The 27,521-nt window shown below is 44.3% G+C and overlaps 1 protein-coding gene and 1 non-coding gene across 7 annotated transcripts in view; one reads left to right on the plus strand and one right to left on the minus strand.

Moving 5' to 3' along the window:
* The window catches only part of ACACA (acetyl-CoA carboxylase alpha), a 283,052-nt gene that overhangs the window by 11,715 nt on the left and 243,816 nt on the right, over positions 1 to 27,521 (plus strand). For 3 of the 4 annotated variants that reach the window (XM_033431572.2, XM_033431570.2, XM_033431571.2), the window contains one exon: positions 13,464 to 13,554. The exons of the other annotated variant lie outside the window; for it this stretch is intronic. In XM_033431572.2, the coding sequence (XP_033287463.1) occupies positions 13,502 to 13,554 (53 nt within the window). In that variant the 5' untranslated portion in view covers positions 13,464 to 13,501. The remainder of the gene's footprint in view (positions 1 to 13,463; positions 13,555 to 27,521) is intronic. 4 annotated transcript variants of the gene reach the window in all.
* Positions 1,315 to 27,496, minus strand: LOC105748089 (uncharacterized). Of its 3 annotated transcripts, none has more exons than XR_004484274.2 (4): positions 22,665 to 24,773; positions 10,185 to 10,351; positions 9,103 to 9,227; positions 1,315 to 1,601 (listed from the first exon to the last, which is right to left on the minus strand). It is a non-coding gene; the product is annotated as an uncharacterized LOC105748089 (transcript). The 3 variants fall into 3 exon arrangements; XR_004484271.2 differs by lacking the exon at positions 22,665 to 24,773 and adding an exon at positions 27,072 to 27,496 and having other exon boundaries at positions 1,324 to 1,601; XR_007473574.1 differs by lacking the exon at positions 1,315 to 1,601 and adding an exon at positions 5,259 to 7,939.

Raw genomic sequence — 27,521 nt, forward strand, 5'->3', positions numbered from 1 at the left:
GTGGGCATCATCTTATTCTGTGGAGTCCATGACACTATACCCCTAAACATGTTCTTTGCCACCCTAGTTCAAGTATTAGAATATAGACTTTAAAATAGGACAGAATTTGGCTGCTATGAATTATTTTTTTCCTTTGGGGCAGTATTACAGGCTTCACATTTGTTTATATTTAATTATTTATATGCACTGCTTCTTTCAGAGGATGACTTTAGCAACTTTAGCCACTGGGTGGCGCAAATTCATAAGAGTCTGGTGAAAGTTTTTGTACTACAGACGGAGGTGCACCAAGTAAGGGAGGGTCAGCCTGTGAAAAGCCTTCTGGAGATTGAAATTTATGTCCTATAGACATGGATTCAAGGAGTGCAGATTAAGAGACATTTTTTGTATTGGATCACTGGCAAGTCGGGTCAGTGAAAAAGGGAAAGAAAAAGAAGGAAAGGAAAAAGAAAAGTGTTGGGAAAAAAAAGCATTGGAATAAGGAGAAGGAAGAGAAAGATGAAGAGACAAAGAAACATGAGAGAAAAGAATAAGTCTAGAGAGATGAATTCAAGTGTTATCAACAATTGCAGGTTGGGCCCTCATTGGTTTGCATGCACCTGGTAACCAATAGCAACTTTGATGTAAAAGTAAAGGTTACCTCATTTTCTTCTAGAAAGTCAGTTATGCTACCCTCAGCTATCCATTTAGTGGTGTGACATCGTCAGTAATTTCTTTGAATGTCTACTATGAGCATGGTGCTTTGTTGAATACAAAGTAATGTAGAGAAATAAAAGTTAACACAGACAGAACAGGCTTCAAGCAGAAGAACTAGGAAGTATACATAAAAAGAGCAACTTGAGGCAGCATGAGGGCCAGGTGTGAACTCTGGGAAAGGAATCCTTTCTGAGAATGCAGGGGAAGAGTGGAGGCAGGAGGGGAGGATCAGAGTGTAAGGGGAGGAAGGCCCCTAAGACCATCAACCTGAACAGGGCAAAACAAAGAAGGGCTCCTGACTGCTAGTCCTAAGTACACATAGCAACTTTTCCTTGGAAAATGGCTAGTTTGGGACATAATGTAGGAAAAGTGCTCTAGGTCAGAATCTACTGGACTGTGCTTAAAGAGTCTCCAAAATAAGAGGGAGGGAGGGGTGGGGAGAAAAACGTGTAGGGCTAGAACCACCTTAGGTCCCTCTCTGGTTAGTAACCCCTTGCACTAGCCTGGGTGTGCAGAGAAAGAGGGTTGCTGGCAGCCTGCTCAGGCCTGTCAGAGACCCAGAGAGGCCTAGGTCACTTTGCTTTTTTTTTTTTTCAATTTTATTTATTTATTTTTGGCTGTGTCGGGTCTTTGTTGCTGCGCGCGGGCTTTCTCTAGTTGCGGCGAGCAGGAGCTACTCTTCGTTGTGGTGCGCGGGCTTCTCACTGCGATGTTTCTCTTGTTGCAGAGCACGGGCTCTAGGCACATGGGCTCAGTAGTTGTGGCTCGCGGGCTTAGTTTTTCCATGGCATGTGGGATCTTCCCAGACCAGGGCTCGAACCCGTGTCCCCTGCATTGGCAGGTGGATTCCTAACCACTGTGCCACCAGGGAAGCCCAGTCACTTTGATTGTTGAAATCACAGGTAGATCTTAAAAAATGAAGAAATGGCAAAACAGAAATATAAAATTGTGTATTTTAAGTGCTTCCTTTGAATAAAGTCATGCTTTTAACACATGCACAAATACAACTATTTACTGAATGTCATTTTGCAATACCATCACAAGTTTAAATTGCAAGTGTCTGTGAATGTGCTTTCTCTGCCCTAAGCAGCTACCTCCTTTAATCTTTGGGCCTATCAAAAAGTACTGGGGTGACTCAGACTCTTAAAAAAGGTAGAATGACTTTCAGTCCTCTCCAGCCTAAGACTTGAAAAAAACACAACTTCATACTTGTGCTAACTGTAAATATGGTAGTAATATATTAGCCAAAAGAGGGAGACAGGTTTAAAATGGTATGAAGAGTATGGTGGTGTTTGTGTAACATATGTAGCTTTTTATGTATATGTGTATATATTTATAATCTGTAAAGAGATGCATCAAAGTGTTAGTAGTGGTTATCTCTGGGAAGAAGGATTAGCTATAATTTTTTTCTTTTATTCTTTTTACTTTCCAGTATTTTCTAAACATTTTGATAATGAGGATGTACTTTAATAATCAGAAACACAATGTGTGGTAACTTAATGAGAAAGAACTTGCAGTTAAAAACCTTGCTGACTAGTCACTTCCCAGAGGAATAATTGGCTCCCCATAGAAATGGCGTTTTATCAAGTTGAGTCTATAGCTCAGTCTATAGTGGTGACAGGGAGTATTGTGCCCTGCTGTGAAGTGATCTGCAGAGAACAGACTTGAGGACACGAGGCGGGGCAAGCTGGGACAAAGTGAGAGAGTAGCATTGTCATATATACACTACCAAATGCAAAATGGATGGCTAGTGGGAAGCTGCTGCATAGCACAGGAAGATCAGCTCAATGCTTTGTGACGACCTGGAGGGGTGGGATAGGGAGGGTGGGAGGGAGGCTCAAGAGGGAGGGGATATGGGGATATATGTATACATGTAGCTGACTCACTTTGTTGTACAGCAGAAACTAACAACATTGTAAAGCATTTATACTCCAATAAAGATGAATGAATAAATAAATAAATAAATACAGAGGATGCCTATAGGGAAAAAAAGAATAAAGGTCACTTCCCAAGGTCCACGTGGGAGTTCTCCCTTCTCTTCCGCTCTCTCTCTTATCTTTTAGTTTTCAAAGATCTCCACTGGTAAGAGAATACGATATTCAAAATTGTTAACTGATTAGGGAGTCAGAAAATCCTCAAAGGGACCTTGCTTTGGCTGGGGAAACAAGTCCCCAAAGCAAAATAAACAATTTCCATTCCATTGGTGAATCTCTATAAAGAAAAGTCACTGTACATGTTACCCAAATTATATTCTTGCAGTAGACCTAATGAGTGTAGACTCTGCCACAGGTTTTATCTCCTGTTTCTGGATTAAAGGAAATGACATTCTCTGGTGGATAAAGCCTGGGAAGGTGGGGATGAATGTAGGTATCAGTCTTAGACCAAGAGCTTTAAGTATGGAATGTTTTTAATCATCCTCCCTAGTGGTCTTGAGAAGGAGCGGGTTTTTTTCCCCCTTATTTCATGGTTAGACTGAGCCACAGATGGCAGGATAAACTGGAGGTGATGCTATGAATCAGTGGAGGGTGATACTCATTTATTCAAATGCCAGCCTCAGTGGTCTTTCCTCTCCGCCTAACATATTTTCAAAGCATGCTCTGTGGAACTTTAGGGCACCTAGAGGATCTCTAGGGCTTCCTTGAAAATTATCATCATCCATGCTTGGTTCCATCTCTTCTAGGGTTAGCTTGAATATCAAATCAGGGCTTAAGGCTAGATGTTGTACCGTTTTGGACAGTACTTAAAGTGAAAGAAAGGAGGATATGATTTGTATATGTTGTTGTTGTTACCAGAGAATTAAGAAAACAATTACTTAGGAATAGGCACATTTCACCAAAATGAAATGGAATGGTTTCAGACGCATGAAAAGAATCCGGACAACACCCTTTGTATCCCTCATGCCAGTCCCTTTTTCACTGAAGCTCTATTTTAAGGTCAGCTATTTCATGCCACCATCATAATAAAAACATTTCCAAAATGCAGTTTTTAGAACACAGGTTTGAGTAGTAATTTTGAATTTGTAAGATTAGTTGGGGACTTCCCTGGTGGCACAGTGGTTAAGAATCTGCCTTCCAATGCAGGAAACATGGGTTCAAGCCCTGGTCTGGAAAGATCCCACATGCCGCGGAGCAACTAAGCCCATGCGCCACAGCTACCGAGCCTGTGCTCTAGAGCCCACGAGCCACAACTACTGAGCCCGCGTGCCTAGAGCCCATGCTCTGCAACGAGAAGCCACCATGGTGAGAAGCCTGTGCACCGCAATGAAGACCCAATGCAGCCAAAAATAAAAAATAATTAATTAATTAATTTTAAAAAAAGATTAGTTGTTGCAAAAATTCATTGTTAGGTAATACTCAATTAGCTTAACATTGAAAGTATTGATATATTAGTTGACAGTTTTTTACTTAACATGTTTAGAAAATTTCGCAAGTAGGACAATTTATAATGGTAAAAAGTAGAATATTCTTTGATACACAAAATAGATTGTAGATGTCTCGTTTCATTGTAAAAAGTCATATGCATTGTAATCCATAGTTTTGAGTTTTATGAAAAATTACAATGTATAAATAAAAATCTAATTTCATAATAAATTCTATAAACTGAGCCTTTCTTAAACTATCTCTTAGCTGAGGTAAGGGAAAGGAAGAAACCACAGCTAAGAAATACAGTAAAATATTGCATTGAGTATTAAAATAAAAACCAGTTGTTTCACTTTCTCACCAAACTCATTTAAGTAAGTCAGACTTGACTTAGAGCCATGCCTCTGTGAGAAGGAGCACATAATCATGTTGCTCTGGAATCCTTGTTCAGAATGTCTGCGGCTCACTGTGATGGTAAGGTATAATGTCAGACCAACTTTAGGAATTCTGGATTATCAGCAGACCTTGTCTGGAACCTATTTGATTTTGCTTGTTTGCTTTTGTCTTTTGGCTGTGCTGCACAGCTTGCAGGATCTCAGTTCCCTGACCAGGGATTGAACCCAGGCCACAGCAGTGAAAGTGCCAAGTCCTAACTACTAGACCACCAGGGAATTCCCAGTCTGGATCCTATTTGTACGCAGTCCCTAAGTGCTTTGGGGAATGAGTCACGAGGAGGACTTTTGGAACGCTTAGGGTCACGTTCCCTTTCCCAGTGTGTGGAGGGCTGCATGTAGTGGCAGAGGCTAAGTCATAAAGCCCTATGAATGCCAGCCTGGGAAAACAGGAGCCCCACCCTCAGCTGGCTGAGAGCCAGTGCGCGTGAGGTCAGCAGAGAGGACAATCGAGGACTTGGTGAATGTGCCCCACCAAGGGCTGCTTTGCTCAGTTCCTTGGAGGCTGTGTTTAAACCTTTTGTCAAAGAGAGTAGTGGGTCCATTCATAGTGCTCAGAGGGAAGACTTTTTGTTTTCATTTGATGGGGTGAAAAAAATATCCATTTTTTGTGGGATTACCAAGTGAATTTCAGAGGCTTGTGGCTAAGTCAGTAGCAAAGGCATGAGAGTAACTCTGGAGCCCAGGCTTCCCCCTCATTGGCCTGGCATTACTGTCTGGTCGTAATGTCCCTGCTGAAGATACGAGGGTAAGATTAGCAAGAATCTGCCCATACTGATTAATAGTAGGGAGAAGACAATGTAGTATCTTTCATTCAGTGTGTGAGGCAGAGCAGAACTTTTCAGAAGTATGTCTCATGGACCACAGTGATCTCTGCAGCTTTCTTGGGGCTTGATGATTTGGGAGCATCTTGTCCAAGCTAGAGATTGAAAGGAAATATGAAAGATAAAGAAGGATGCAAATGGGTATTTCTTAATGTACCAACAAAGAGATAGCTTAGTACTAAACCCTGTGCACATCATTTCGCCTTTGTTACCCATCAATTCTAGGAAAAGTTATTGTGCTTTACACTGCGAAAGTATCGGCAAAGTGCACTTATGTATGAGAACCTACAGTTTGTTGAAACCAATAACCTCCTAATAAACAGCCCAGCCATCCCTTGTTTGACCGATTTGCCTTGAATGGAAAGGGCCCTGGATGTGCAGCTACTTTGGATCCCAGATGCACAGGGATTCGACTTCATTCCTGGAATCAGGCCCAAACAATCTCACTCTGTTTGAGAAGGGGCAAAGATCTGGGTCAATGTGGACCACATATTTTTTACTAATCCCATCCCACTCTCATTATACCGTGCCCCACCTGATTTTGTATGTACTTTCTAAATGCTTAACTGTTTATGAACATAGACTCTAAGCCTCTTGAAGGCGGGGAGCTTCAGTTCAAGGGTTTCAGTAAAATTTTGTGGAAGAGATGAATATGCCAATAAATCCAGTATAGGAATTAAAAGACCTGAATTTTAGTTCTGTTTCCACTAGGTGTGTGACCATGGGAAAGTCAATAACCTTTCTAAGCCTTAGTTTAAGTATCAGTAAGATGTAGATACCTACCCTAGCTACTTCCCAGGATTTTTATGAGGCTCAAATGAGGCAGTGTGTATAAAATTTCTTTTTTAAAATTAATTCCTTTATCATTTAGTATCTTATTTTGTTCATGGGAGAAATTCAATCAGAGTTGCTGTTACGTGGCTTCTTCTAATTCTGGACTAGACTTTTTAGTCCCCTTCAGGCCTATTTCTTTCAATGTTCAGTAGAAATGATAATGTTGATTGGATTAAAGAACTAAAAATACACTAAATTATAGAATTATACTGATTTACCTGGGCTCATCATCTAACATTAGCAGAAACAGGATTATAGAAAATATTAACCTAGACCAGAGATGACAAATAAGTTGGCATTGGATACCTAAAGCACTGTGATAAAAAAGATTGATGCCATGCCTGGGTGGAAAGAGTGCCATGCTTGATTTTTTTTTTTTTTAAATATTTATTTATTTATTTATTTTTGGCTGTGTTGGGTCTTCGTTTCTGTGTGAGGGTTGCAAGCGGGGGCCACTCTTCATCGCGGTGCGCGGGCCTCTCACTATCACGGCCTCTCTTGTTGCGGAGCACAGGCTCCAGACGCACAGGCTCAGTAGTTGTGCCTCACGGGCCCAGTTGCTCTGCGGCATGTAGGATCTTCCCAGACCAGGGCTCGAACCCGTGTCCCCTGCATTGGCAGGCAGATTCTCAACCACTGCGCCACCAGGGAAGCCCCATGCTTGATTTTTTTAAATTGAGATTTAATTTTCATGTAACATTGTGTAAGTTTAAGGTGTCCAGCGTGTTGATTTGATGCATTTGTAAATTGCAGTGTGATTACCACGGTAGCTTTAGCTAACATCCCATCACGTCACATAATTATCATTGCTTTTTTGTGGTGAGAATGTATAAGATCTAGTCTCTTGGCAATTTCGAAGTATACAATATGGTGATATAATCTCTATGCTGTGCACTAGACCTCTGGAATGTATTCATCTTCTAGTTGCACTATGCTTGATTATTATTATCATTATTATTTTTTGGCTGCATTGGGTCTTCGTTGCTGCACACGGGCTGTCTCTAGTTGCGGTGAATGGGGGCTACTCTTAGTTGCGGTGCGCGGCTTCTCATTGTGGTGGCTTCTCTTGTTGTGGAGCATGGCTCTAGGTGCGTAGGCTTCAGGAGCTGCAGCACATGGGCTCAGTAGTTGTGGCTCACGGGCTCTAGAGCGCAGGCTCAGTAGTTGTGGCGCACAGGCTTAGCTGTTCTGCGGCATGTGGGATCTTCCAAGACCAGGGATTAAACCCATGTCCCCTCCATTGGCAGGCGGATTCTTAACCACTGCGCCACCAGGGAAGTCCTCTGCTTGATTATTGATATGTGCGGTTGACATGGAACTAAAGAGTGTGTCCCATCCTGGACTATATAATCTTTGAGACCCATTCTCAGTGCTGTAATTCTACAAAAGTGGCCACCTTCTTTAATTTAAAAAAGTATTGGAGACCTCATCTCTTTGTTTCAGTGGGTTTTTAGATGTAGAGAAGGCACCCATCACTTTCTTGTAGTCAAAGGCTGAGTCCATTCCTGGTGGGAAAACTATTTAAAGCAGCCATGCTGAGCTGGTGGTGTGGTGTCTGACTTACACACTAAAGTGCAATATGGATTTATAATCCTGCCAGGAAACCCCAGGGCAGGGAAGAAAGAAGGTGCTTTGCCAAGTATTCAGGCTGTGTTCAAGTGTGGTGGTTCCTGAACTGTGTTGTATGTCAGAGTTACCCGTTGTATGTCAGAGTTACCCAGGGGCAGGGATGGAGACGTAGGTTGTGGGCTCTGAAGCTCTTACAATTTCAGGGACCCTTTTTAAAGAAAAAGAATACAGATTTTAAAAATACAAAATTGGATTCAAAGCCTTTGTGCAGGTCCCGTGGGTCCTGAGTTTAAGCTTCATTAATTTCACAGTAAAACCACCTCTACTTAGGGAGCTTGTTAAAAATCTAAAAAAGAAAAGACTTCTCTGGTGGTCCAGTGAACAAAAATCTTAAAAATAAGATTCCTGGTCCCACTCTAGCCATTCTGATTTATTATATCTGATGCCCATAAATAGCTATTTTCAATAAGTACCCTATTGTATTATGACCCTGCAGATGTTAAGAAAACAGTAGTACAAATACCTGCCCATTTCCTGACACATAAAAGAATTACCCACATTTGCTGCATAATTAAAGCAGCTTCCTGTCTCCCAGGATTTATATATTAACCCCATTTTCTCTAGGCAAATGACAATAGCCATACAGAGAACACTTTCTTTTTGGGCTGAGAGTCAGTCTGGGATTCAGCTACACCAGGTTGCTGGCCTTCCTTTCCTTGCCTTCTCCACAACCTCTGGCATTGGCATAGCTCTCTGGCTCCTAGGCATTGACTCTGAAGGGAGAAAATGACCTGGTATTAACTTCAGGTGGCTGCTGTGCATCTGATTATCTTCCAAACCTCACATCGGGCCATTTAAAGAAAATCATCTCTCTTGTTTTTTTTGGCTGTGCCACACGACTTATGGGATCTTAGTTCCCCAGCCAGGGATCGAACCCGGGCCTGGCAGTGAAAGCATGGAGTCCTAAGCACTGGACCTCCAGGGAATTACTGAAAATCATCTCTTCTAAGGAAAAAGAAAATATACATTCCTATTGGCTCTATCCTCCCTAGAGAATGCACAAGTACAGCAGAGGAAAGGAACTTGCATTTAGCAAGCACCTCTACGTGTCAGGAGCCTTTCCCACAGAATCTCCATTAAACTTCATAACCACCATGAGAGGCAAATATCATTAGTCCCATTTTAAAGATGAGGCAGCTGCAGTTGGAGAAGGCAAACAACCTTCTCAAAGCCACTCAGCTAGTGAGTGTAGAGTGGCAGGTGTGTCCAGACTCCAAAGTCTGTGCTTTTCTCATTATGCCAGCCTGCCTCTGGGACAGAAGGAGGTCTTTATAGATCAAGCCCAAGGACCCAGTACATCAGCAAACTTACAGGGCATGGGACTTCAAAAATGATGAACACTATAATGGCAATTCCCCTGAACAACAAGGTGACTGCAATCAGAAATTTGACCACGATGCTCCATTTCTGCCTCTTCTCTAGGTCCTCATCTGTGTCTAAAAAGAGAGAGAGGAATAGAAAAGGGAGAAAAGAGAACTTGAGAGAAGGAAAAGATTGACCTTTTGACTTGAAGGTCTCCTGGCTCACAAGACGAATAGGGGCCCAGCCTGATTCAGAGACAGAGGCTGAACTTCCAGTTCAGAGTCAGGAGTGGAGTGGGCATCATGGGCTCTGCTCTAGCCTCCTTTGCAGTCTCTTCCCAGAGTCACCTTTACTAGGATTTGGAATTTTTCCATGATCAAGTAGGACTGATTCTTGCACTGCTTTCATGGAAAGAAAAGTTACGCAAGGGAGTCTGTCACCAGCAGCCCTCTCAGGGTCTCTGTCCTTGTGCCTCGACACACATACTGTATGGGATTAGCAAATCACATTTCCTATGCTCTTCTCAATTTAGTGGGGCATGTGAGGGACAGAGGTAAATTGCCGTTGTTTTTGGGTCATAAGCCAAATTTGGGGACAAATGGCTCATGTGCATCTTGTTATTACTAATCTCCTATTTACGTTTCTCCTGTTGGAACTGGGATGTAACCCAAACTGAAATCTTACAGAATTTGAGTCCTGGCCAATTTAGGGAGGGCTCTTTGTAAAAACAATGCAGATGAAAACATGCTTCTTGGTTGTTGTCATCACTGTAACGAGTGCTTAGAGTTTAAATGTCGCCTCTCTATTCACACGATGGCTGGAATTACCCACCACACCAATACCCTTTATGCTGTCCCCGAATCTGGCTACAAGGTGAGCTCAACTTGTGTGGAGGTGAAGGATTATTAATAGTGTCAAGCTACAAACATTTCTGGGACCTTCTTTATAGAGACGCTGATTTTTTTTCCATAAGAAATGGAGTGATTTTCTAATGCAAACTGTGTAACTTCTCAACCTCCAGGAAAATCCTAGGAGACCCAGGCAGGTGTTGGGACTGAAAATGTTTCTTTTTCTTTCCGTTCTTGTCTTACCTCTACTTATTCTGTACCTTGTTTCAGAGGACTAGAAAAATCATCAATCCTTGTAGTTTTCTCTCCTTTTTTCCCAGGAGTTACGAAGGTGGTAGTGGTGGGAAAAGTCTCTGATGAAGCCCCCATCACTGGGTAGACCTTACAGTGGGAGATCCCTGGTAAAAAAGCTATAAAACAAGAAAGAAACAATGAAAGGACAACTGAGAAAACTTTATCCTGCCTTTGATTTTACCTGACAAAACCCTAGCTCTACCCAGCTGATATGAACTTCTAACTGTGGCCCCATCGATCTGTCCATAGGTTTAAAGTGTGGGCCTTAATAATGCCAAAGAATAAATGAGGATAGAGATACTAATAAGATATGGATTAAATTCCCATGGCGCCTTTGACTAATGTACGTTCAGAGTGAAGGAGTATGGCCATACTCGTAAGGGCATAATGATAATAAGGATGGAGGGTGTAGCACCACTGAAAGTTTCCTTCTTTAAAAAAGATGGCTCCAGGGCTTCCCTGGTGGCGCAGTGATTGAGAGTCCGCCTGCCGATGCAGGGGACATGGGTTCGTGCCCCGGTCTGGGAAGATCCCACATGCCGTGGAGCAGCTAGGCTCGTGAGCCATGGTCGCTGAGCCTGCGTATCCAGAGCCTGTGCTCCGCAACGGGAGAGGCCGCAGCAGTGGGAGGCCCGCGTACCGCAAAAAAAGAAAAAAAAAAAAAAGATGGCTCCAAAGTCCAAGGAAGAACATGAAGTAGCATAATTTGCCTTAATGACTGCGGCAGGTCTGTCTAGTGGAGTCTAAGTCAACGACTTTGAGAGAGGTTTGGGGAAAGGGGGAGCTGGAAGAAGGGGAGACCTCCCAGCTTCATGTACCCCTCAATTTCATTCTTTCAGCAAATATTTAAAAATTATCTAGCATGTGCCAGGGACTGCTTCCATACTTTGGATATATCAGCTGGGTACCTTCTACCATGGGAACAAGGAAGGGGGGAAGGAGGGCTGAGGGGGTACTGGGGGAAGCAGACAATAAGTACAGTAAGTTTTATGGTTTGTTAGAAGGGGATAAGTGCTACGAAAAGAAACAAAGTAGAGAAAGGTAAGGGGGCAGTCGGAGGGGTGCGGGTGGGCAGTGGTTGGGCGACCTACAGGATAGGCTGGTTTCATTGAGAAGATGGGAATTGAGCTGAGACTTGAAGGAGGTGAGGGGATTAGCCAAGCAGATGCTGGGGAACTAGGCAGAGGGAACAGTGTAAAAGCCCTGGGGCAGAGTGTGTCTGGCATGTTTTAGTTTTAGAGGAAGAGCACAGAGGCCAGAGAGATTGCAGTGGAGTGAGCAAGGCGACAGTCATAGGAGATGAGGGAGTTTCTGAAGGAAATGGGTCCATATCACTTAGGGCCTTGTAGGCCAGTTTGAGGACTTTGGTTTTTGTTCTGCTTGAAGTGGGGATCCGTTGCAAGTTTTTGCGCAGAGAAGTGACCGGATGGCTTTGTTTTTAAAGGATCAGTGGGTTGCTGAGTTGGAAACAGACTGTAGTGGGGGGCCTGGGAGAAGCAGAGTAACCTGTTAGGAGGCTCTCACAGAATCCAAATGAGAGATGATGGTGACTCAAACAGCTGTGGAAAAGATGGGGTGCAGATGGATGCTGGCTGTGGTCTGGAACCACCTTCACCTGCCTCCCGAATTGATCTAATCCAGTTCCGACAGTGGTTCCTATTCTATTTTTAATGGCCTCCTGTCATTGCCTATTAAATTGAGATCTGTACGTCCTACTTGACTTTTCTGAATTATTCTCCCAGGTCTTAAGTCTGTGTGAAAATGACAGTTCTTTACTTCAGAGGCCAGTGGGCACAGTACCAGGTACTGTACACAAATTATAGGGGAAGTAGTCCTTGATTTGTTTAATCAGGAAGACAGTGTTGGCAAAGATAAGCAGAGACAAAGAGCCAACAGGCTCAAAAGGAAAAACAAGAGAATTATGTGGCATTTTTTTCAGCATAGTGCCAGTCAGTTCTCTGAAGTGACAGCATATGTGTTTCTGGGTCAGATGAGATGAAGATAAATCTCACTCTGGAAAAGTAACATATAAGTTCTCTGAGTTTTGGTTTCCTTATCAGCAGGATGGTTATAATGAAATAATTCTTGGTCTACCTATTTCACAGGAGTGATGTGAAGATCGGAAACAAAAATGAGAAAGCAGGTGTGAAAAACACTTTGCAAACTGAGTGATATTATGATTGAAAGAGGAGGCAGATCCTGTCTCTGCATAGAAGAACTGTGCCCTCTAGCCACAGGGATAATGGGATTTCAGTGTGGCATGTCTTCCCACCTCCTGGGAGCCACTGTTTCAAAATCTACTTAATAGGCTTTTCATCCGTCAGTGTAGTTCCAGTTCTGCCCAGCTTCTAAATTAATGTCCATCCCTGTTGGCAGCTCATCTCTTAGGTCTCATCTGCTAGGTAACTGAGTATTAAGGTGGGGCAAGTTTGTAAATACAAGCAGTCTATTCCCAGTGCTGATGGAATTGCAATATTAGCTTTTCTTTGGCTAAGAATATTTGAGCAAGAATTCCCCCACTTTAAGGAGGTCTACAAGAAATGCAAAGTTATGAAATGGATAATTTAGGAGATGATGCTTTATTACAAAATAATTCATTTTAAATAGGGAACATTAGGTACATTATATTTAAGTGGAAATCTCCTTTAGAGACTATTCTGTAATAATACTAGCAGGTTGAAAGGGCTATTTGAGAGGTCTTACATATTGATGTTGGGCTTACATATCTAGAAATTAGATCATCTTGTCAAATCTCTCATCTGTAGCTATGGAAACTGAGCATTGGAGAAATAAACACTTGTTTGATGTTATTTCTCTTGCATGCCACAGTTTCTCATGGGGTAAACAGACCATAGGAATCAGTTCATACTAATCAAATTCCAAAGAGCCTAATCCATGCACTAAAATGACATTTTAAAAATTTACATAGATTTGCCTAAAGAGAGAGAGGCTAATCCATTTCCTTGAGGCTTTAGCTGCTATTAAGCTCTACCTGCCTCCAAGGACGTCAGCCAGAAGGCAGCGCCTACCTCCATCGCATTTTCCAAGCTCACCTTTGCCTGTCACAAGGGATCCAATCTGAACCTTGGATGTGAGGGTTAGGTGACAGCTCGGTGGGGGGCAGTGCTGTTTCTGCGGGGAACAGCACGACTCTCAGGTTCTTCTGAGTGTGCTTGACCTTTCGCCTTTTTTCCAAATATACAAGGTTGACTTTCACTTTGCTCCTAGAACCAAGACACTGCAAGGTAGCCACAGCCTGATTTAGGATGAATGTGGGCGATTTGGCTTCTGTTCGAGCTTCTGGAAGGAGAAAAGCCAGGTAGGAAAATGAAGCCAGTTCTTAATCTGAATGGTGCCCAGCCAGCCCACTTCTGTTCATGGCCCACTGCTGTACTTTCTTCTCTTTTTCCTTCAGTTCTTCCTCAGCATGTATCTATGTACTAAATATACAAGCCCTGCCTTTCCGCCTTCCTGCCATGGGTCCCATGAAGATTGGTGACTGCAGTAAATGCAGCCCAGAGAGATGCTCCTAGGTTGTTTTTTCTAACGCAGAGCCGCTTGAGTGCCGCCTCCTTCTCTTGCCTCACCCCGTCTCTTTGATTTATGCAGCCACGGCTTAGGTAACAACAGTTAATTAATTTATTTATATTGTATAAGTGAACATTTAATTTTTTAATTTATTTTTTGTTACATGTATCTATTCTTTTTCAAATTCTTTTCCCAATTAGATTGTTACAGAATACTGAGCAGAGTTCCCTGTGCTATACAGTAGGTCCTTTTGGTTATCCATTCTTTTTTGTTTTTTGAAGAACTTTTTGTTTCAGTTAATCAATTTATTTATTTTTGGCTGCATTGGGTCTTTGCTGCTGCATGCGGGCTTTCTCTAGTTGCATTGAGTGGGGGCTACTGTTCGTTGCGGTGTGAGGGCTTCTTATTGTCGTGGCTTTGGCTTCTCTTGTTGCGGAGCGTGGGCTCTTCAGTAGTTGGAGCACGCGGGCTCAGTAGTTGTGGCTCGCGGGCTCTAGAGTGCAGGCTCAGTAGCTGTGGCGCATGGGCTGAGTTGCTCTGTGGCATGTGGGATCTTCCTGGACCAGGGCTCGAACCCGTGTCCCCTGCATTGGCAGGCGGATTCTTAACCACTGTGTCACCAGAGAAGCCTGGTTATCCGTTTTTAATCTAGCAATGTGTACATGTCAGCCCCAAACTCCCTAACTATCCCTCCCCCACACACACACACCCTTCTCCCCTGGTAACCGTAAGTTCGTTCTCTAAGTCTGTGAGTCAATAGCAGTTCATTTAAAAATGGGTTTCCAGGGACTTCCCTGGTGGCGTAGTGGATAAGACTCCGTGCTCCGAATGCAGGGGGCCCGGGTTCAATCCCTGGTCAGGGAACTAGATCCCACATGCATGACACAACTAAGAGTTCACATGCCACAACCAAGGAGCCTGCAAGCCGCAACTAAGGAGCCCGCCTGCCACAACTAAGACCCGGCGCAACCAAATAAATAAATAAATTTTTTAAAAAGCACAAGATAAAAATGGGTTTCCAGAAAGCCTCTCAAGGGGATACATAGCTTTTAAACAGGATATTTGAGATCTGGGCTCGGATTGGGGGAGACAAGCATCTTTTAAAGGTAAAACTGTTCAGGAATGGCAAAACGATTTTTCAAGGGCCCATTCCCTACCTTGCATTAGCATAGCCCTTTGAGAGGAAGAGACCAGGCAGCAGTTCCACCTGGCAGCTGCTGTCTCTGAGTTCTGGGGGAAAAAAAAGGTCAGGGTTGACTGGGTACTTCTGCTTGAGAATTCCGGGCACTGGAGAGGGAGATACAGAAGAATGCAGTTCCTTCTTATAAAACTTGCACTTGGGGAGATCAGACATTCCCTCAAAAGGACTTCAAGATTTACGTAAGTGGGAGTTAGCCTAGTACAAAGAAAACTGGGCACCAGTCTATTATCCTTAGGGAAAAAGAAGATAAAAGAATTAACTAAGTTTTAATGAAAGACTAACCAACCCATTCCTTCAAACACTGCCTATTATCTCTTCTCCTTCCTGTTTTATCTACCTTCTTGTATTAAAACTTTTGAAAGTTTAATAAGTGTATCGTTGGACAAGATATCTTTCCAGGTTCCCATAGAATGATAGGTTAAATGATAGGTTATAGTTATTTATGCTTTTTGGCACATAACTCACAGGGTGTTGTGAGTTTTCTTCATTTGTTAAATTTGTTACTGCTGCACCTTATGCTGTTTGGCCTTAACTTTGGTCAGCTAATTTTAGAGATGAACTGTTTAGGACACTTTGAAAAATCATGTCTTTTTTTTTTTTTTTTTTTTTTTTTGCGGTACGCGGGCCTCTCACTGTTGTGGCCTCTCCCGTTGCGGAGCACAGGGTCCGGACGCGCAGGCTCAGCGGCCATGGCTCACGGGCCCAGCCACTCCGTGGCATGTGGGATCTTCCCGGACCGGGGCACGAACTCGTGTCCCCTGCATCGGCAGGCGGACTCTCAACCACTGCGCCACCAGGGAAGCCCAATCATGTCTTAAATAAACAGTTATCAAAGAGCAGCAAGCGGTGCCATTCCACCCTCACACTACCCTTTCTCAGCTCTTCCCACCCACGAGCATCCCCATCTATTTTGATGTAATGCCTTTAAAAAGGAAGACAACATCTTATGAGGGGTTATGAATTTAGGAGTCTTAGGTGATGACAATACTGAAACTCTGACAGTACTTTGCAGGAAAGAAAGCCATCTAACAGTGAAAGCAATTTTAATGTTAGTTACGTGAACAAAATGGAAGAATGCGTCACACTCTCTGAAGACTTCTTTCCATGAAACAGCTCTCTCTCTGAGTTGAATAACATGGAGAAAGCATCATCTGCTAAGTATTGGCTGTATCTCTATCTGGCGGAATAGACCCCTAAACACTTTCTAGGCTTCTCTTTGGGTTTCCCAGAATACTAGGCTAGAGAAGTACTTAACCTTTCTTGTTAGCATCATAGGATGTAATGATTCGGCTGAAAACCAAGACGGTATCCGTGTTAGCTTGGGCACGCTCTCCTTGCAGAGACAGTACACTGCTGGTCTGTCACAGCCACCTACAGCCTCGTCTCTAAATTCTTGCACTGCCTGGAACCAAGTTTGACCCTGGGAGAGTCTGGTTCCACCCTAATTATTTTGCCACATTTCCTGACAGGAGACAGGACCAAGTTTGTTTGTTAATGATTGATTCAGAAGGTCTTCACCTGACTTCACCACTGGTGCCGACGTAAGGAGCTGTAATTACCTAGAGCTTTCCCCGGGAGAAAGGATATAAACACCCAGTGATATGCTTTACAAATACTCGCAGAGACACGTAGACATTCGCATACATGCTCACTGACACAGGCACGGCTATTCACACACCGACATAAAGAGATGGAGAGATTTCTATTAAGGAAAGTGATTTCTAGAATAGAGCAGGAAACTAGGACTGAGTGAGTCAGTGAGTTACACTGGCGAGGGCGCTGGACTAGGAATCAACAGAACTGGCTTCCAGTTCAGCCCGTGTGGTTAAGTGCGGCACAGTGAGAAAAACTTCTTGACTTCTATGGATCGCAGTTTTCCCCTCTGTAAATGGAGCGTTCCAACCCAGCGATCTCTAGAATCCCTTCACAGTTATAAACATAAACTTACCTTAGTACAGACATACCTGTCTGGTTTTGCACATTTTCACACTCCCGAATAGTGAAGTGAGTGTAGGTGGACCACATTCCTATGACTGCTGGGCTGAGAGGTTGTGAGGAAGAGCTAAGTACACTAGGTGAGTGGTACTGCCTGCAGTTTCCTACACAGATAACTGTTGTAGAAGATTTTTCTAAAATTGTATCCTTTAGATTTTTCTAAAATTGTAGACTTTGTGATAGCATAGCTAGGGGGATCATAGCAATAATGAAGATCTACTAAGACCCTCTGAAGTCTCTTTACCCACTGTGAATGTACTTACTCCATTGGAGCCATTATAAGTTTGATTATGGGTAAGAAGGTTCTAGAGGCTGACGCTCTGATAATGATGTAAAGGGAGCTTGATTCAAGGGACTTTCCATAGGGGATTTCATGAGGTCTGAGTCAAAACATAATTGAAATACTACCCTGTTTCCTGACATTTTAATTCAGGTTGAAATCTGGCTAAATTGAGCATGAAGGGAAATCTTGGGAAAGCAGAAAGGACAGAGGTGTCACTGAAGGACATGTTTCCTGAAATGTGGACGGAGGGGAGGAACTGCTGAACATGCAGCCACAGTGCCTTTCATTCCTTCCTTCTACAAGTCTTTTTTTTTTTTTTTTTTTGTAGTACGCGGGCCTCTCACTGTTGTGGCCTCTCCCGCTCCGGACTCACAGGCCCAGCGGCCATGGCTCACGGGCCCAGCCGCTCCGCGGCATGCGGGATCTTCCCAGACCGGGGCATGAACCCTTGTCCCCTGCATCGGCAGGCGGACTCTCAACTACTGCGCCACCAGGGAAGCCCCTTCTGCAAGTCTTTATTATGCACCCACTGTGTGCCAGACACTATTCTAGCAGTGAGCAAGGCCAAGTGTGAGTTCATGTGAAACAATGGGAAGCAGACAATAAACATGGTCAAAAATAAAATAGTACAGAGGGCTAACAATAAATAATATACAAATACACATACAAGATAATTAAAGATTGTGACAATCATCATGAAGCAACAAACAGGTGATGAGGTGAAGGAGGAATGACAGAGGACACTTTATTTATTATTATTATTATTTTGGCAGTTTGCAGGATCTTAGTTCCCCAACCAGGGGTTGAACCCGGGCCCTCGGCAGTGAAAGCGCAGACTAACCACTGAACTACAAGGGAATTCCCAGAGGCCACTTTAAGTAGGGTGGTCAGGGAAGACTTCTCTCAGGAGGTGGCATCTGAGCTAAGAAAACCAGGAGAGTGCATGTTCTAGAAGCCAAGAAAGGAGGGTGATTCAAGGAAGGAATGGATTTGTCCACTGGACAAACTGTCCGCTGGATTTGACAATTCTGTAAGAGCAGTTCCAGCGGCATGGTGGAAGTAGGAGGCGGCTGAGAGGGAATTGGAGGTGAAGAAGTGTAGATCATCTTTGAAAGACATTTGGCTATGGAACGGAGGACAGAAGTGAAGCCAGCCGAGTAGAGGTAACATCAGTGCCTCAAATCTTGATTGGTCCAGACCAGCACTGTCTCAGTTGCCTGATTGTCCTAGCAGGGCTGGTGGGCAGAGAATAAAGGGGCTCCACTGCCTTTCCTGGGCTTCATGGTTTTTGCTTACTATTTCCTTAACGTAATTGCATTGTTCTCTTTTCCCTTGTGGTGTCAGACATGTTCCCCTGCTGTCTGTCTGAAATTTTCTGTAGATTAGTTCCTGGATGCCCTGTTACAGTGCTGCCACCTTGGAGCAGGGGTAGGAAAGGCTGTGAGGGCTATTCTCATTCTCTGTCACAAGGTGGCAGAAGAGCTCACTCTTCCCAAAAGAGACCTTGTGCTCGTACAAAATGAGGCAGAAGTTTTCTTTTACCCGCTCTCAGACCCTTCCCAAAAGTCAGCCTGCAGGTTGGAGCAGCCATACTGTGGGGTACAGAGAAGTGGGAGAGCTTCATTAACGAGTCAAAATATCCAGTAGTAGAAAAAACAGACCCAGAACTGTTTTTCTACTACTAGACATTTTTTTCTTTCCTGTTACAGACATTTTGACTGGTTTTCTAAGTGTTTGCAGTATCTGTGGAGGAGAGGATTTCTCTCCTGATCTCATTTCCCCACAACAAAAATTTCAAATTTAGGAGGGAAAAAAGCTATAACATAGGTGAGTTTTATGTTGCGTGCAGGTGAGAGATGTAACTCTGGAAGATAGTAGGAAACAGGGTGGGTCTGTGGGAGGAGTACTTAGGCTCTGTAATTGACCGAATCACTTTGAGGAAGTCACTTACCTTCTCTGGCCTCTGTTTCAGTTCCTTTAATGAAATGGTTGGACAGGATGGTTTCGGAGGCCTCTTCCAGCTCTAAAATTATCATCTCAATGCCACACTCTGCTACTCTGTCTTTTAAGGGTGTATGTTTTTTATTTGTTTGTTTGGATTTATTTTAAATTCTTTTATTGTGGAATATAGCATACATATAGAAGAGTATATAGGACATAAGCATATTTGTAATAATAATAATAATGTGAACATTATGTAATCATCACCCAAAGTAAGAAATTGAACATTGCCAGTAGCTAAGAAGCTCCTTGTATGTCTGTCCCTCTGGTCACACTCCTTTCCCTTCTCCCAGTCATTATTTTCCCATGCTTTTTAAAAACAGTGAACTATCGGGGCTTCCCTCATGGCGCAGTGGTTAAGAATCCGTCTGCCAATGCAGGGGACTCAGGTTCAAGTCCTGGCTGCGGAGCAACTAAGCCCGTGTGCCACAACTACTCTAGACCCCGTGAGCCTCAACTACTGAGCCCACGCGCTACGACTACTGAAGCCCGCGTCCCTAGAGCCCATGCTCCGCAACAAGAGAAGCCACTGCAACGAGAAGCCCGCGCACCGCAACGAAGCGTAGCCCCCGCTCGCTGCGACTAGAGAAAGCCCGCGTGCAGCAACGAAGACCCAACGTAGCCAAAAAATAAATAAATAAATAAATTTATAAAAATAGTGAACTATCTACATATGTATCACTAAAAATACTTAAAAATTTTTTTACCTGCTCTTGCACTTACATAAATGGATAGATCATACCCTGTTTTTTAAAGTAAACTTTTTATTATGTATAACACAAAGTGAATACACCTCTCTTTATGTTGTCTCCCAGTCACTACCCACCATCAGGAGTAACCATTATCCAGACTTTTTACCACCACAGATGAGTTTTGCCTATTTTTGAACTATGTATAACGGGAAACACACTCTTTCGTGTCTGACTTTCTTTGCTCAACATTATGTCTGTAAAACTCATCCATATTGTTTCGTGTACCAATAATGTGTTCATTCTCATTGCTTTATAATATTTCACTGTATGAATGTACCATAACTTATTTATCTGTTCTACTGCTGAGAGACATTGGGTTGCTTCCAGTTTGGGGCCATAAGGAACAGTGTTCCTGGGCACATTTGAAAGTTTCTCCAGAGTATAAACCCAGAAATGGACACTGGGTTATAACATATGCAGGGTTCAGCCTCACTAATTAATGCCAACCTGTTTTCTAAGATGTTGTCCCCATTTACTCTCCCATCTGCAGTATATGAAAGTTCCTGTTGTCCCAAAGGGGCCGAATTGCCTTTTCAGTGTGGTACAACCATGGGACCTAGCAGGGCCAGGCATACCCTCACAGTGCCAACCCTTTGATTGATGCTTCAGCCACAGCCAGTTCTCCTGTTTACTTGCTCCCTACAAGTAAGGGTAAAGGATTCAGATTAACCCTAGGTCCCTGATCACATGCTCTGTTACCCTGGGAATATTGGCCTGGGGTAGTGAATTTAATAACATAATCATTCCTGAATTCATTGAGCGTCCATAGGATATTTTGTTCTTGACTGAACACTAGTGGAAATGGAGAGGGGCCCAGAGAGAAAGGGGAAAGTAATATTTTCAGCATGCCTACTATATTCCAAGTTTTGTATTAGAAACTTTGCATTTTGGTTATAACATTTAATCCAAAACACAACCTTACAAGGTGTGTGTTCTACCTCAGTTTTATAGACAAGGAAACTGAGGCTCAGAAAGGAGGTCATTTGCTCAAAGTCACGGAGCTGATTAGTGACAGAGTCAGGATTTAAAGCCTGGTTTACTTGATTAAAGAACTCAGCCCTTTACAGTGCAGAACACAGAGAAGGCTGTGTCCCTGCTGCTCTGTTGGCTAAGATTGCCAATACCAAGAACCAGTTCTTCTCAGGTCTGCTTGCCTGTATTCACTCCCAGAACTATGCTAGTCAATTGATATGGCCATCTCATTCATTGATTTAAACTACATTTTATTTTCATTCATTTTGGTTTCCTTTATCCTCTTTCTTCCTTTTCGGGTTTTTTTTTTTTTTTTTTTTTTTTTGCGGTACGCGGACCTCTCACTGTTGTGGCCTCTCCCGTTGCGGAGCACAGGCTCCGGACGCGCAGGCTCAGTGGCCATGGCTCACGGGCCTAGCCGCTCTGCAGCATGTGGGATCTTCCCGGACTGGGGCACGAACCCGTGTCCCCTGCATCGGCAGGCAGACTCAACCACTGCGCCACCAGGGAAGACCCCTTTTCGTTTTCATTAAGAAATTTGGGCACATCAGCACAGTAGTTCCACTGATAGACAAGACTTGTGTTGCTGTTTCTACTTGCTGGTCTAGTATGTTAACCAGAGGTGAGATTTAAAAAGACAGGGATGGGGCTTCCCTGGTGGCGCATGATTAAGAGTCCATCTTCCAATGCGGGGGACATGGGTTTGAGCCCTTGTCCGGGAGGATCCCACATGCCGCGGAGCAGCTAAGCCCGTGGGCCACAAGTACTGAGCCTGTGAGCCACAACTACTGAGCCCACATGCCACAACTGCTGAGGCCCACACGCCTGGAACCTGTGCTCTGTAGCGGGAGAGGCCACCGTGGTGAGAGACCCGTGCACCGTGGCGAGGAGTGGCCCCCACTCGCCGCAACTGGAGGGAGCCCGTGCACAGAAATGAAGACCCAATGCAGCCAAGAATAAAAACAAATACATATGGGCTTCCCTGGTGGCGCAGTGGTTGAGGGTCCGCCTGACGGTGCAGGGGACACGGGTTCGTGCCCTGGTCTGGGAGGATCCCACATGCCGCGGAGCGGCTGCTCCCATGAGCCATGGCCGCTGAACTTGCGCGTCCGGAGCCTGTTGCTCCGCAACCGGAAGGGCCACAACAGTGAGAGGCCCGCGTGACGCAAAAAAACAAAACAAAAAACAAACAAAAAAACAAATACATACATTTATTTTAAAAAATAATAAAAATAAAAAGACAGGATGGGGTCTTCCTTGGCGGTCCAGTAGTTAAGACTCTGCGATCTCTGGTTGGGGAGCTAAGATCCCCCATGCTGTGCAGCCAAAAATAAATAATAAATAATATAAAAACCTGTCTTTAAAAAAAAAAAGACACTGAAATCTTCTGGCACAAGTTATGATACAGGGAAACTTTAAGACTGAAGGGATGAAAAGGATAAAAGGAAGTGGAGCAATGGCTCAGTTTTCCTTTAAAGGCTCTACAAAAATTATTAGTGTATTTTATTATTTACTGTGTTTCATATATAATAATAGTAGTGGAGGGTGAAGGTGTTTGTTTGGGGTAGACAGGTGAGAAAGAAGGAGGAGAGGTAGCAGGAGAAATGCAGCAGGAGAAAGCTAGGTCGGACACGGGAGAAATGGAGACGCTGGGGAAGCTGAAGAGAAGGTGAGGCAGGAGCAGGGAGTAAGCTCACCGGGAGCGCTCTCACAGGCCTGCAGGAGAGTGAGGTCAGAGATGAGAAGGTTTAAAGCTGATCAATATAAAGTGTTAGGGGCTTCCCTGGTGGCGCAGTGGTTGAGAGTCCGCCTGCCGATGCTGGGGGATGCGGGTTGGTGCCCCGGTCCGGGAGGATACCACGTGCCGCGGAGCGGTTGGGCCCGTTAGCCATGGCCGCTGAGCCTGCGCGTCTGGAGCCTGTGCTCCGCAACGGGAGAGGCCATGGAAGTGAGAGGCTCGCGTACCGTTAAAAAAAAAAAAAAAAAAAAGTTAGAATCCCAGGATCGGGCAATACCTCAACAAGTTATTTTCCCGGCCTTCAGATAAAGGTCCCCTTATACTTTCTTTAGGTATTTAGTTATGAAGTGTATAGGACTTAGAAAGGGCTTTTTTTTAAAAAAAAGATGCTGGAGGTGTCATGTAAGAGGCAGCTAGGCTTTGGTGACTGCCAGTTATGGATAGCACAGATAGGGACTGGAAGTGTCTGGGATTGGATAATAAGGAGGGAGGGAGAGCTGATATGCCTTGTGAAAACCCAAGTGTCCATGTGAAAACATCGTGGGGAGTCTCCACTGGGAACACTGTCCTTCGTTGTGTAATCCTACCTTTCATCATCAGGACCAGACTTATAAGGTGGCCTCCCTGAAGACATTTTCTGACCTTATGGTGTGAAGTTCCCTCAGGCTTTTAACCCTGGACAAACCTGAACGGTTGACTAGAGCAAAGGAACACAGTGTTCTGATAAGGCCTTAGTGTCTTCTTTTTCTTCTGTCTTGCAACTGGAGCCTCAATTCTGCTCAAGGCACTGACTTTCTTGATGAAATCTGTCCGTCTGTAAAGCAGCTAAGTATCCTACTGGAGGTTTTGCCTCCCAGAAGTGACCTGAAGACGGACAAGCAGACATCAGGAGCAAGTGGCCTCTCAGGTACAGAGCCAGCCTTTATTTTAGTCAATGAAGCCCGTACGAATATCTCTACCTAGCTATGGAGGGGGAGTACCAAACTATAAGACATGCTCTCTGCCTTTAAGATTAAAATTCAGCTGGAGAGCTAAAACCAACATAGACACAAAAAATTTTAGGCTAATGCTGAACCACGTGGTGGTGACCAGATTGCTAGAGGAATTCAGAGGAAGGATAAATCAGTAGGAGCTGGACATGTAAAAGAGATCTTCTTAGAGAAAATGGGCTCCTAAGGACTAGAAAAATTCAGAAAATTAGGAAGGGGGAAGGATGAGTTTGCCAGCATAAGCAAAGGTAAGAGTAAGCATGGCAAGAGCTGGAAGCCGGATAAGAGTATATGTTCTATATTGGGAACCAGTGGGAAATAACATCCCAGTGTATCCCCTATCCTCTGTCTTAAAGGTCCATCACTGACATTGCCACTTAAGGAATTTGGAACCATGGCCAGAGAGCCACCAGGATAGGGTGCTCTTCATGGGTCCATTTTCTATTCGGGCGCTTTCTTTCCTCCTTTGGTTCAACTTTGGCCTGACCTGACAGACTTTCCTGTCCAGGAAGTACAGGTGTGTAGGACACATTGCTGTTTATCAGAGACATGTGGTAGCAAAGAGGGGGACAATAATGATAAATCCTAAACTGTTGTTCTTAACTCCAGGGTGAATAATTACTGCTTTAAAAAGAAGTCTACAGTGGGGCTGGGAATCTGTATTTTTAACAAGCACCTACTGATTCTGTTTCAAGATGGTCTGTGGAACATACTTTGAGAAACACTACCATAAACTAAAGTAGAATTGACAATGAAGTGCTAAAATGTCCCAGACAATGACACACATACTGTTATGTATTTCTGGGCTTACTCAGATTTGAGAATTTATTCTCTCCTATCTATGGCTCTTATAAAACTTACATGGTTATCATTTAAGGAATAAGATCTAGACGCTCTGTTTTGGTGTTTAGTTTTGTCTTCCCAACTAGATTGGGATCATCTTAAAGACAGGGATGCCCTCAGGCTTTTCTTATTTTCCCTGTAGTAGGGTGAGAGACCATCTTTTTTAAAAAAAATTTATTTATTTATTTACTTATTTATTTATTTTGGGTGTGCCAGGTCTTAGTTGCGGCATGCAGACTCTTAGTTGTGGCATGCATGTGGGATCTTGTTCCCCGACCAGGGATAGAACCTGGGCCCCCTGCATTGGGAATGCCGAGTCTTACCCACTGGACCACCAGGGAAGTCCCGAGAGACCATCTTTAAGGTTGGAAGGTAGCTAGAATTCTTAGGAAAAAGTCCCTGATAACTTTATCTAACCTTCTTGAAAAACCTGAAGGCCATTTGATATTTGGGAACTTTTATTAGTTTTCTAGGGCTGCCGTAATAAGAGTATTACAGACTGGATGGCTTAAACAATAGAAGTTAATTTCTTCACAATTCTAGAGGCTGTAAGTCCAAGATTGTGTCAACAGAGTTGGTTTCTTCTCAGGCTTCTCTCTTTGGCTTGTAGATGGCCATCTTCTCCAGCAAAACAGCCACATTCTGGTAAGTGCTTCATCAACTGTGATTCACAGATGGTCTTCCCTGTATGTGTGTCTGTGTCCTAATCTCCTCTTCTTATAAGGACACCAGTCATTTGGAATTAGGGCCCACCTAATGACCTCATTTTAATTCAATTTCCTATTTAAAGAAAGAGCCTATCTCCAAATATACTCACATTCTGAGGTGCTGGGGGTTGGGACTTGGACATAGAAATTTTAGAACACAATTCAGCCTAGAACACAATTCAGCCCATTACAGCCTCTAGTTTCAGCATCTCGAAATGTGCCACTCACTCCCTTCTGTCACACCTGTTAGTCTTGTATAAAGTTCTCTCCACCCTTTAGCTTTCCTCCTCCACTTTTTACAGACATAAGCTTGTGTGGCAAGTACCCATGAAACAGCTCTAAGGAGCCTGTAGTAGAGATAGGCAGGTTGTGGCATGCACCAAACAGCACAACACTTAGGAGGTGTTAAAATTCCAGGTGTACTGTCTTAGAGACATACCTCTCTGCCCAGTTGTCTTACCGTTTGATAACAATAATTAGATTATTATATCATATGTAAGTGGTGTACCCTAACTCATTCTTCATTTTCTTTCACGGCAGCTCATTCATTAGGCCTTTCCTTGGCTAGTTCTTTAGAGAGCTCAGTTACTTCAAAAGTTCAGTGAGGTCAAAAAGCAGGCCATGTAAGGGCTTGCTGAAGTTTCCCATAAGGACAGTTTTTGAGCACCACTCCCTGGTTTTGCAGTGCTCCTGAGGCTGATAAACAGCAACACCACTAAGAAAGAACCTATTATAAGTAATAGGAACTAGGAAAGGTAGATGAAAAATAAAACAGGCAACCTCAAGATTTCTGGATCTTTACAAAGTCACTTCTTTCATAGAGCACTATCAGGGAGAGGCAAAGCTTCCCTCTTCCCAGGACTTTTTTTTTTTTTCTGCGAGTCAGTCAAGTCAAACATCTTGTTAAACCTTGAGGTTTTGCTCAGTTATCTTTACATCGTGATTTTCCGCTCTTTGTTCAACTGACAGATGTACCTAATGACAGTTACTGTGAAACATGGGTCACTTCTCTGTAAAGTTCACATTTTCTTTCTAAATTTCTGTTTCCAGTCTCTATTATTTTAAAGTAGGTTGGTAAACTCTTGGAGGAGCCAGCACCTAGTGGTATGACGAGGGCTCCTAGATGAATACTCTTTCCTGTTGACCACCCTTTCCATCCTCCTGCTTCTGCTTCCACCCAAGAACTTCTGACCTCAGGTGGTGTATCTATACCCTATTCACTTTTTGCCCTCTGGCACAGAACTTCTTCTGGCACCAGACTGTCATCCTCTGTGCCTCTGGACCTTTAGCACAAGCTTGTGCAAGGATCAGAAAAGTACTCTGGGCAGGGTTGGAAGGAGTTAAACTCACCCATTCTTCTGAAGTGCAATTTTCTCTAATTTTCTTTCTCTCCTGCCCTATAGTTGTATTATATGTTGGGACTCTTTCCAGTTACTGTTAATTTTCCACACACAGCCACCATGAAAGTCCTGCTATAAAATAACTGGCAAAACTAGAAAAATTGGTTGGCTGCTTCTCAAAGGCCTGGTGTAACCACCGTGGAGGTGGGGAGGCACGCTCCTTTCGGAGAAGTCAGGAGTTGACTGCCATCACTTTCCGGGCTCGGGGCAGGCACGGGAGCCTGTCCTTTGGCACCCTGCTCTTCTTACAGAGCTTCCTTCATCGAGGCTTCCCCTCAATGCTTCAGGATCCAGCCCCTCAGACTCCTTTGGGGCGGGCAAGCCCAGCGAGGCCGGTTATGTTGTCTCAGAATAGGCGTTAATTTGCCTGCACTAACTTGGAAACCACGCTGTGTGATCCTGGGCAATTCACGGACGCGATACCCACCTCTTCGGGGCGCTGGGATTGAACACGGTGAGGTGTTCACGCACACCGCCAGCCCGACTCAGTCCTGATCCCTTCCGGGCTCCGTTCCCGCGCAGCGAGCCGGCAGACCCCCGCGTCTCTCAGGGGTGGGAGGGGCGTGTGGGGCCAGTCCCCCATTCCCCCATCTGCCGGGAGGGGGAGGCGCCCGGCCGGCCGTACACCGCCCCCGGAGAAAGGGCCCGCGGCCACCCGGGACCCGCCCGCCCTCTAGCCGCTGGGCCCCGAATGGCAGAGCGGCGCTCGGACCATCTGCATCGCCTCACGTCGCCCCGCCCCGCGCCTCTCTCCCATTGGCTGTCGCCGGGCCCTCCCGGCCCGCGCCTCTCCTGGCTGCCACCCGGCCCGCGCCGCCGCCGGGAGCGGGGTCGGAGGTGAACGGCCTCGAGTAACCCCGGACGTAGTCACCTCACG

Source organism: Orcinus orca, chromosome 19 (genome assembly GCF_937001465.1).
Source record: "Orcinus orca chromosome 19, mOrcOrc1.1, whole genome shotgun sequence".
Lineage (NCBI taxonomy): Eukaryota > Metazoa > Chordata > Mammalia > Artiodactyla > Delphinidae > Orcinus > Orcinus orca.